At 38.6% G+C, this 11,104-nt stretch overlaps 1 protein-coding gene across 1 annotated transcript in view; it reads left to right on the top strand.

The window, feature by feature from the left end:
* The window catches only part of LOC105059787 (DNA damage-binding protein 1a), a 41,490-nt gene extending 31,081 nt beyond the window's left edge, over positions 1 to 10,409 (top strand). Inside the window, exons 15-19 of the mRNA XM_010943227.4 lie at positions 6,250 to 6,525; positions 6,622 to 6,896; positions 7,741 to 8,092; positions 8,645 to 8,929; positions 9,528 to 10,409. Coding sequence (XP_010941529.1) covers positions 6,250 to 6,525; positions 6,622 to 6,896; positions 7,741 to 8,092; positions 8,645 to 8,929; positions 9,528 to 10,109 — 1,770 coding nt within the window. The 3' untranslated portion in view covers positions 10,110 to 10,409. The remainder of the gene's footprint in view (positions 1 to 6,249; positions 6,526 to 6,621; positions 6,897 to 7,740; positions 8,093 to 8,644; positions 8,930 to 9,527) is intronic.
* Positions 10,410 to 11,104: the final 695 nt, after the last annotated feature.

Raw genomic sequence — 11,104 nt, forward strand, 5'->3', positions numbered from 1 at the left:
TCTTGTTACTGGCGCAAATGATCTGATCATGGCCACCCAACTGAATCGCACTAGATTTGGTTAATTTGAGTCAACCATGAACGAAACTCTTTCAAAAGTGAGTTATTACAGTCTTTATCGTTCCTAGCCTTTTTTTCCCTCTCTTGTGCAAATTTTCCAGGGTCTCTACCATGGGTTGAATACCAGCTCCAACATGGACTGGACCCGAGATTAACAATAACGATTTGAGCCTGACCATCTACCAATCTTGAAGTTTATTGAGATTTCGGAGGGGTTGCACATGAACATGTGACATTTTTCGATCAATGGATTGAATATTTGAAATCTTTTTGATTAGTCATGTATGTAGAAAGGCTTTCACCTATTGATTGTATATGGAAAGGTTCTCATGAACAAGGGGCTAAAGCTTTCACCTCTTGATCCAACCCCCAAAAGTTTATTTTTTCAAGGTACTAGAAATTTTGCTCCAACTTTGACATCTCATTATCATCCTAGGCATAACAGTAGCAACATTATATTTGTCACCTAACCTTGTTTCCATGGCAACCATCAACACTGTTGGTTTTTCATCATGTTCCCACTTTTCGATATGTGATGACCAAGATGCATAACCCAAAAAATGCATGTAATTGCATGAATGGCATGGCATACTCTTTTCTCATACACCAACAAGAATATCAATTGCAATATCCATACACATACTCATCTATTCTCAAGTTTGGGTTCTCTCTTATTTAGGATTGAAATGGAAAGGTCCAAGGTCCTGATAATGATTATCTATGTATTATTCATTCTCGGCATGCAAGCTGTATCTTAGTTTTAGAAGGTGCTCTTTTATTCCCTTACAAGATAATTCTGTCTTTTCCATCTTGACAAATTGCATAGGATGAATCCCAATTGCTACTCCTAATACCTCCACATGGCTATAGGAGGCCCTTGGTAATGGTATTATTCACCATTGATTGTGAAAAAATTATCTTGTTACAAGAAATTGAGATAAGTATCATGTATTATTAGGGCTGGAAGTGGGCCTGGTTGGGTTAGATTTCCTTGCTACCCAAGTTTGGACCAGAAAATGTCAAACTTCAAACTAGGCATAAGCCTAGAAAGCTTTTACGAAGTTAGGCCTTAGCCTGACTTGAGCTCGGCCCAAAGCCCGAATAGGCTCAACTAGAACTGTGCTTGAGCGGTCTGACTTAAGCCTAAACCCAAGCCCAACATGGTGGAGGGTGCATGTGATGAGAGATCGGTGGGGGCCTGGAGGAGCATAGCCGGGTGTTCTTTGGAGGAAGGAGTAGATGGGGAGGGGGCCTAGTGGAGCAGGTTGAGGCGACTAGGGAGGGGAAGGGGAGGGTGAGGGTTGGAGCTAAGGCACTAGATGATAGAATTGTTCTCAAGCTTGGTTACAGGGCATCCACATCGGGAGAGGATAAGTAGCACGACAAGGGAGCCATCCTCCAAAGCTCGACATTGAGGCACTTTAGTTGAGGTTTTCCCCTTGCTGCTTACCATTCGATTGGAGACTGTTGATCTCCTTCCAAACAATTGTGGTGACAGCATTTGGAGTGGAGAGGAGGGCCTTGCGAAGCTGCCCTAGTGAGGAATTCAGCTATGATAGTGGGGCCAAAAGGGCCGCTAAGAGATGATGCTTGAAGGTGCATGAGAAGACAAGGACAATGAGGGGGTTGAGGGCAGCATAGAGGGAGTGCTTGCAAGGATTGCAAGTAGCTAAAACTACCTTAATCTTAGGGTTTTGCTTTGGTGTCGTGGTGGGGGCCTAGGATGAGAAGGGCATGGGAGTGAGGCAGAAGGCGCGAGGAGGGAAAGGGGGGTGGCACGAGATGTCCAATCCTAAGATCCCCTAAATTGCTTTGGGGGTAGGTCGAGCTGGATCTAGCTCTGAGTTAAGCTTCGGGTCATGCTGACTTTTCATTCAGGCTCTAAAACCTGACCCATACCTTCTTGAGGTAGGCCCAAAGCCCGGTCGGAAGCTGGCCGAATTTAGGGACATTTCCAGCTCTATTATCACACTTTATGCTCCCATATATGGGAACTGAAACATCTTCTAAGGTGGGATCATAGTTCTTCAAACTATTTTGCATGAAAAAAATAAAATTATTTCTAGAATACAAAAGCTGGTCACAAGTAGCCATGACCAATGTTGTTAAGATTGGGATCATATTGTAAATCATAAGAGTGGTCAGATTGGAGTGGAACTTGGATCGTGAGATTTTTTTTAGATTTCTTTAAACAATATGAAAAATATTTAAAAACTTAAACATAAATAACAAGTAATAGAAATGGAAAAAGTTGAATATGAGTGAGAAATTTGCTGTTTAACAACATTATTTAGCAACATTTAGCGCATAAAAGGAAGAAAAACAGGGCTGAGTTTCCTTAAAATAAGAAATAGGGTTAAGGAGAGTTGAAGAGAGGAAGTAATAGTAAAATAGAAGAATTTTTTAACAAAAAAGGAAAAGAAGCAAGGGGACTACAACAAGTTATTTAATTAATCTTTTTCACAGGAATCTCAGTCCAGTCAACTCCCTGCAGCTGGATATAGATATTCTTGTAATGGATTCCATTAGACTGAGTTCCTGATCTTACAAGGACATTGACAGACTAAATAAAGAACTGACCGATACTTACCTGATATCGGCTAAACAGATATGGTTTAGAATTCTTCTTATTAGGAAACTAGATATGTGATAGATTATTATTTTGGGAAAAGCAGGTGACCATTTATTCATACCTGAATTTGAATGCAAATAGAAGTCCTTAAATGTAAGATAATTCAATACGACTCAATTTGCTTTCAAGGAACTCTTCAAAAGAAAGATAATTTAAATACTCTGAAACTGCTTTTAATTGTGTCCAAAATCAGCAAAAGAAATCAACTAGGTTCCCTTTTCAGGCGAAATAGGGATGAGATCAGTCTTCATGCATGAACCAGAGATGACACCCTGCTTGCATGTGCAAACAGCACCTCGAGGCATTTTTTCATACCGGATGATCTGCAATTTGGATCTGAGGCAAAGGCATGTGTGTCCCGTTAAACATGTGCAGTAAAAAAAAAACATAGAAACAAACAGAACAACATAAAAGGACAATTTGATGAGGTACAAACCATGCATCTGCCTCACTAGTTGCTTAGCAAACAACAAAACCAATTCCCTGGTCAGGAAAGATCTTGCTCCCAAGAAGGTGATATTACTGCCTCCAAGTTGTAGAATTTGAATGAATATTGTTTGTACAATTGCATTCCTACACTGCCACAAGAGAAAAAAAAGTAACAATAAAGAGAAAAGAACCAGTGAAGGGGGAAGACAGGTAAAGAAAAGGAAATCTCTGTAGGAAACCTTCACATTTTTTTGTGAATTCACCACCCAATTTTTTTATTCTATGTGATTATTTTTGAAAAGAATATCACATTCTTCAAGGACTATTACTTGCATTACATCTTGGTCATATGTGCTTTCTATTTTTCTTGATTGTAGGCACATGTTCTTTTTTCTTTAATTTTGAGAGCACTCATTTACCAACTACCAAGGGCTTTTATTAAAAGTACATATTTGATCATAATTATTGAAATAGCCCAAATAGAGACTGTTCTTTGGATGCATGCAAGATATTGGATCTCTCAAAACTTGGTCATCCCAGTCTTACTCGATCCATCACTAAGAAGTATTGATTGGGATGTTGTGACCAAGGATTGTTCCAGTACCAAGGGTGGTGCCAATTTGCTTGGGAATGGTATGGTACCAACCCATACCATACCAACTTATGGGACCATGCTGCATACTAACTCTTGAGGCTGTGATGTGGAGTGATACCATAACAGTACACAAATTTGACTTTTTTTTCCAATTTTTTGATTTTGGTGTGTAATATGGTTATTTAGTCAGTCTTGTTTTGTTGTTTGATGTGCAATATGGATGTGAATGGATTTGAAGTTCGTCGTTTGTCTACTGTCTTAATCTGATTGGCATTTGTTGTCTTGTAGCACAATCGACTATGAGAGTGAATTGCCTCTTGCTCAAGGAATAAATGTTGTTTGCTTGTCCGTACCACTCATGGTCAAAATGTAACTATTTAGACCAAGTTTTAAATACCAGCAAGATGACTAGGTGTCCCACCAATCCCAACCATCCGAGTGGGGTACCGTCCCTAGTGTTGGGATGGGGATGTGTTGGGAAATGGATTGAGATGGATGGGACATCCATCATCCTAAGTGTCGGTATGCGAGCATCCCATTCCATAGAAATGTCAGGATGGGCCCATCTTTAGATGGATGGATGCAATGTCCAAAAAAAAATTGGCAGCCGAGAACTTTGGCAACTCGATATTTGGAGGTTTTTGATCGAATGTGATATGGATGTTCCATTAGAGTTGGCAATAGTTTCATTGGATTTCCATATTTTTGTAGTTGAGTTATTTTAACATATTTCCATTTATTATTGAGTTGGATAATTCAAATTCTAGTATGATTTTGTACCGGATTTGATGCTTGATCAATTATTTCACACTTTTGGATGCATCAACCAGTGTGGGCCTCCACCTTATTTTTTGAAAAGACAAATTGTTGGGCTGGCTTAGACATGCTTGGTATTGAGTGAACCAGCCTTGGTACCGGCTCATATCGATTGGGATGGTAAGTTTTGTCCCATTCCCATGATTTTTTTCTTAAAGTTGTCTTGATTGAGATAGGCTTTGTACCATCCTTGGCGTCAGTCGATACCGATCAAGATAGCCAACATGTCCCAATCTTGGAATGTTTTGTTGTTGACTCCTATATTAGTGCTGATTTGGCATTGGAATATTACAGTACGGATGATACCATCCCATTTCACCATTTTTGAATCCATGGTTCTGACACCTGGGATAATCATAGTCTAGCATCTAAATAATTCATTAGGATGTCAAATATTCATTTTTTTATTTTGTTTCTCTTTTATTTTGTTTAGTACTTTTTAAAGGCTTGTTATTTTATTTAAACTGATAATTTTTTAATTCATGATATGATTGGTAAGTGGTAATTAATTCAGTGATTTTTTTTATTTTTCTTCAAACCATGGATGTTGATAGTGATGCCACATCATAAACCAAGTTGTCAACTCGAAAGTCTTTTTAAGAGACTACGAGTATCTAAAAGTTCATTGACAACAAAAAAACAATGAAGAAAATAAAAGAAAAGGGTGTTGTAGTGCTTCTCTGGGATATAAATCCATTTTGACTGTCGGAATGGGAGTGGCCCAATCCCATACCGACTTGACCTCTGACCAATGTGGGTACCATTACCAGGTTTTATATTTTGCTTAGTTCATTTTTTATGGTTTCACTTGAATATGATATTATATAAAATTTTAGGTCCTGTTTGGTATTGCTTTCATTTTGTGTTTTTGTTATCACAAAACAAAGAAGAAAAATGTGCCGGACCAGACTCCTGTTGGTTGAAGCCCTTTTGCTTCTTCAACTTGTGTGGGCGCCTCTCCTTTTTCTTTTTTTTTTTATTGGTTTCAGAAATGAGTGATTCCACTCAATCTCCATTTGGGATATTTGTAGAGGTAAACAAGGTGGTGCCAAACAAGCCCTTAACACACATTTTTCAGTTCTGGGGTGAATATAATGGAAGTACAGTTAAAGCAACAGTCTTTAACTTTGTTAAAATATATGTTTGATGCATTCAAATCCGGTCTCAGGTGTGCCGCTGGTGGGTCACCCACGACTGGTCTCATAAATTTAGCCACATACACCGGTTGCATACTTGGTGATAATTTTTTTTTTAAAATTTTTTCTGGCATTCCTTTTTGCAAGGACGTTCATCACCATACACAATTACACATAATGTAAGTGCAGGGTTACAGAGTTGGAGACTGGGCATTTAATGGCTTTTCAAGTTTTTAGGAACCTTTAAAATGAGTATAGTTTAGGATGCTTTGACATGATGCCTTAAAACTGCATGTTTTGGTTTTGTTCTTCTCTATTGTTTAAGTAGGTTTGCTCAATTATCAACACTCAGGACATGGGCTGTGTCATCAGATTATATGTTGAAACATGCATTATGTACTGGAGCTTAATCAGCATGTTGTTCATGCAGATTTATTATTAAGGGAATGCCTGAATAGGAAGATTTATTCCAAGACTTCCCTGAATCTGCATCTTTATCATTTTCTAGTTAAACAGTTTTTCATATGATATTTACTGAACATGTTTACTTGAGAATGATGGTGGACTTATCACGGACTGCAGGTTTTATTGGCCACTGGAGGTGGGCATCTTGTTTATATAGAAATTGGGAATGGCAAGTTGGTTGAAGCAAAACACATACAGCTGGAATATGAAATTTCTTGTCTTGACATAAATCCAATTGGTGAAAATTCTAATTACAGTTCGCTGGCAGCGGTCGGAATGTGGACAGACATAAGCGTTAGGATATTTTCACTACCAAGCCTGGAACTACTGACAAAAGAAAATTTGGGTGGAGAGATCATTCCTCGGTCTGTTCTTCTATGTACCTTTGAAGGGGTATGCTCTTTCAGCCACACTTCTCCTAAAGAGATTTCTATTTAATTGTAAAATAATAATGCATCTGTCAACCTGTTTGTATTTTTTGTTCTTCAGGTGTCCTATCTGCTATGTGCTCTTGGAGATGGGCACCTGTTCAATTTTCTATTGAACACAAGTACTGGTGAATTGTCTAACAGAAAGAAGGTTTCTCTTGGGACACAACCTATCACACTCCGTACCTTTTCTTCAAAGGATACCACGCATGTATTTGCTGCATCTGATAGACCAACGGTCATCTACAGCAGCAACAAGAAGTTGCTTTATAGTAATGTAAATTTGAAAGAAGTTAGTCATATATGTCCTTTTAACTCAGCTGCTTTTCCAGACAGGTTCTCTCTCTCTCTCTCTCTCTCTCTCGCTCCCCTCCCCCCGCGCGTGGTCATCTGCATGCGTGAAATATTGCTTAAGGTTTTTATGCTTAAATTTCAACCAGTTTGTCTCTATTCACTACTCTTTTCTCTCTTGTAATGCTGCCTTTCTTTTTCTTATGATGTGTTTTAACAAAAATTTTTCCAGGCTTCGCTTTCCTATTGTCCAACCATTATAGGACAGGTTTTAAAATTTGTCCCACATTGTGATTTTGTTAACCGTATAGGAAATTTAATGTTTCTGGATGCTCAAGCTTTTAATGGTCTATAATATTCTGTGTTTTTAATACTCCAATATACAAAAGACTGGACTCTTTTAACAATGAATTCCTGAGTTATGTGCTTCAGTGATGCATATATGCAAATTTTATTTATCATGCTCTGATCTTAATCTTTTTCTGCAAAAGAATTAAAATATTTTCTGTGGAACTCCCGCAAAAGCAAGTGGCGGTTGACTGTGGAGAGCTGCTTCTTGTTTCCTCATACTGTCGGGTTTTTTTGCTTGTGTGAATCAGAATATTTGAGGACAGACTTGTATTTCCTACCCAAAGGCTGTGCCAATGCCATAAGCTAGAGCATATTATTCTGGAAAATATGTTTCATGCTTTTCCTTTTCTTCTCTCTTTTTTCCTGGTTTCATGTGTTGACAGGTGCCTTTTAGGTGTCTGTATTTGCTTTCACTTTTTTTAATCATACTGTTATCTGTTAGCAATGTTGGTTTTGTTTTGAAGCTTTCTAGGTTATCTAAGCTTCTGAACATGATTCTTTATCTTGTTCAATTTGATGCTTATTAATTTCCAAACAGCCTCGCAATTGCTAAAGAAGGAGAACTTTCAATTGGAGCCATTGATGACATCCAAAAGCTTCACATTCGCACGATCCCTCTAGGGGAACATGCCCGACGTATCTGCCATCAGGAGCAGTCTCGAACATTTGCTGTCTGTAGTCTCAAGAACTGTCAGACTAGTACAGAGGAAACTGAAATGCACTTTGTTCGATTATTGGATGATCAATCTTTTGAGTTCATATCAACCTATCCACTTGATACATATGAATATGGCTGCTCCATTATTAGCTGTTCCTTCTCAGATGACAACAATGTTTATTACTGTGTGGGAACGGCTTATGTGTTGCCTGAGGAAAATGAGCCTAGCAAGGTAAGCTTTTTATTATACAGTTTTAAAATTTTAATTTTCTTTTGGGGAGAGGTATATGTACTATTCAGTTTCTTTTATCTTCCATCAATCAACCAGTTAATCATTAACTCTTCTTTACCTGCTTTTCCTTCTCTGCCTAAATCTTCAGTAAGTGCACGCAGCTTTCCCTCTCCAGTCTCCATATACTTGCGGCATATTAATATATCAGGAGTTGAGAGAAATTCGGGTGAGACTTAAGTGTGCTAGACATACAATAAGAGACAAGTGTAATAAATTGTTCTTGTTTCTGTGAACACTATTGGTATCATGCCAATAATCTAATGTGGATGTGCCATGCCCCAAAGTTTTCTTCATGCAAATACCAATCAGATGTCTTATCATTAATAATCATCTTTCTTGATGTTGTTCATGACATTGTTTTTGATTTATATGATTCTGTAGGCAATGCTTGCTTCAAGTAGCATGTGCAGCCCCCTAATAAATTTCTGTTATAGTTTATTGCTCTTATGTGCTTGTGCTCACAACAATATGGCTGGTCCAAATTTGTTATAGGGGCGAATCCTGGTTTTTCTGGTAGAAGATGGGAAATTACAATTGATTGCTGAAAAGGAAACGAAGGGAGCTGTTTACTCTCTTAATGCTTTCAATGGAAAATTGCTGGCTGCCATCAATCAGAAGATCCAGTTGTACAAATGGATGCTCCGGGATGATGGATCTCGTGAGCTGCAATCTGAATGCGGACATCATGGGCACATACTGGCCTTGTATGTTCAAACTCGGGGCGATTTCATCATAGTTGGTGATCTGATGAAGTCTATATCCTTGTTGTTGTATAAGGTACGAATGCCTTCTATCTGCACTGCTTCACAGGACATCACTGGAATCATCATTAGTACGTTGCACAGAATATCTGATAAAATTGCAGTCCAGATTCATTTGGCCATCTCGCAACGAAAATTCATGAGATTTTTTTCATTCATCAGTTCAAATTGAATTTAAACCACCTAACGGAGAAATAGGAACCTTCTATGTGTATTTCTTTTACATCAATAGCAGTTTCCTTTTAACTTTTGGGCTATCATGCACACAGACCTGAACCATGGTGCTCAAAATAAATGAAGATGTGCATGGTGCTCAAAATAAATTAAGATGTGGACTCTTCTTAAGGGAAGCTTAGTCTAGCATAATAGGAAACATATAGAGCATATATCTACTTTCTTAGACCTGATCTGCTATTTTCCTTTCTAGTTTTTCAACTTGTGGGGTTTTCTTCTAGATTGATATCTAGAGTTTCATGTAAATGAACTCTGTTCTGGCCGTTGTGCTTTTTCACAATCTCGTTGTGTATTAGAAGATAAGACATTATTAATCATGCTGCAGTTGGCCATGTCTCTTCAGCTTATATTTGAACTCTTCATATATTTGTCTATCTTAGCATGAGGAGGGTGCAATCGAGGAGCTAGCCCGCGACTACAATGCAAACTGGATGACTGCTGTTGAGATCCTTGATGACGACATCTACCTTGGTGCTGAGAACAATTTCAACCTCTTTACAGTCCGCAAGAATAGTGATGCAGCAACAGATGAGGAGCGGGGCCGGCTTGAGGTAGTTGGGGAGTACCACCTTGGTGAGTTTGTCAACCGGTTCCGGCATGGATCACTTGTCATGCGCCTTCCAGACTCAGAGGCTGGCCACATACCGACGGTCATCTTTGGTACTGTCAATGGTGTGATTGGAATCGTTGCTTCTCTCCCTCACGACCAATATGTGTTTCTAGAGAAACTTCAGTCCAACCTTGTCAAGGTTATAAAGGGTGTGGGTGGGCTTAGCCATGAGCAGTGGCGGTCATTCAATAATGAGAAGAAGACAGTAGATGCTAGGAATTTTTTGGATGGAGACTTGATCGAGTCGTTTCTTGATCTGAGCCGCAGTCGGATGGAGGAGATCTCAAAGGCAATGGGGGTTTCAGTGGAGGAGCTGTGCAAGAGAGTTGAGGAGCTGACAAGATTGCACTAAAAGACGTAAATCCCCCTTGTTGTCTGTTTTTTTTTTTCCTTTTTGGTGAACCCTTTTTCTAGGTTATAGCGTCTGGATGGTTTGCTGTTTTTCAGTTTACCAAGGATGAAAAATCCAATGCTGCTTTCTGTATTTTGTTTAGCTAAAGCCGTTGTAAGTATTTTGTATGTTATGGTTGCACTGGAAGTGACAGTTTTATTTTAGTTTGTTTGTGTCATCTTTCCCGGGATAGCTGTAAGTCAGTAGTTATACATTCGGGGCATGTTGACTAATAAAGTGGCAAAAACATTATACTTGTTATCCAGGTTTTTCCTGGTTTCTTCATTGCACGGAACGTCTTGCAGCTGCTATCTCGTTCCATTCTGACAGCAATTTGGATCATATATTTTTGTAGATGTCATCCTTCTCTTTCCTTTCTTTTTTTTTTCCTTTCTTTTCTTCAATCTTTTTTTTCTTTTCTTTTCTCTCCCTTCTATTTCATTATTCTTCTTCTTTCTTTTCATTTCTTCTATTTTTTCATTTTCCTTCCTTTCCTTGTTTTCTCTTTTCTTCTTCTCTCCTGCATGGATCTGTTTCAGAATTTTGAATCAATCCCAATCCCATTTTTTCATAGGAGTATAATGGGACGTGCAGGGCATTTCTATTCTGTCGGGGTATAAAATCTTGCTTGTTGCATCCTTGTTTGCTCAAGGGAATACAAGAGATATTCGTTGATTGTGACTTACATAGGCTTTGTAAGTTTTTTGTAATTTTGATAGATTGTGTTGGTCAAATGCATATTTAGGAAATACTTAGAATAATTGAGAGGTGGATTTTAGATGTTGTAGGTCTTTTAAGGACTGGTGGAGAAATTGAGGGGTATCATGGGGCAATTTTGCGGTTCCGGTGGCAGCTGGTAGCAGCGTCTTCCTCTCCAAAGCGCCATGGTATCAAAATATTGGTTTGTTTTTTTTTTTTTTTAGGCCTGTTACCCAGCACTATGAAAAGGCCCAGGT

This window comes from Elaeis guineensis, chromosome 10 (assembly GCF_000442705.2).
Source record: "Elaeis guineensis isolate ETL-2024a chromosome 10, EG11, whole genome shotgun sequence".
Classification (NCBI taxonomy): domain Eukaryota; kingdom Viridiplantae; phylum Streptophyta; class Magnoliopsida; order Arecales; family Arecaceae; genus Elaeis; species Elaeis guineensis.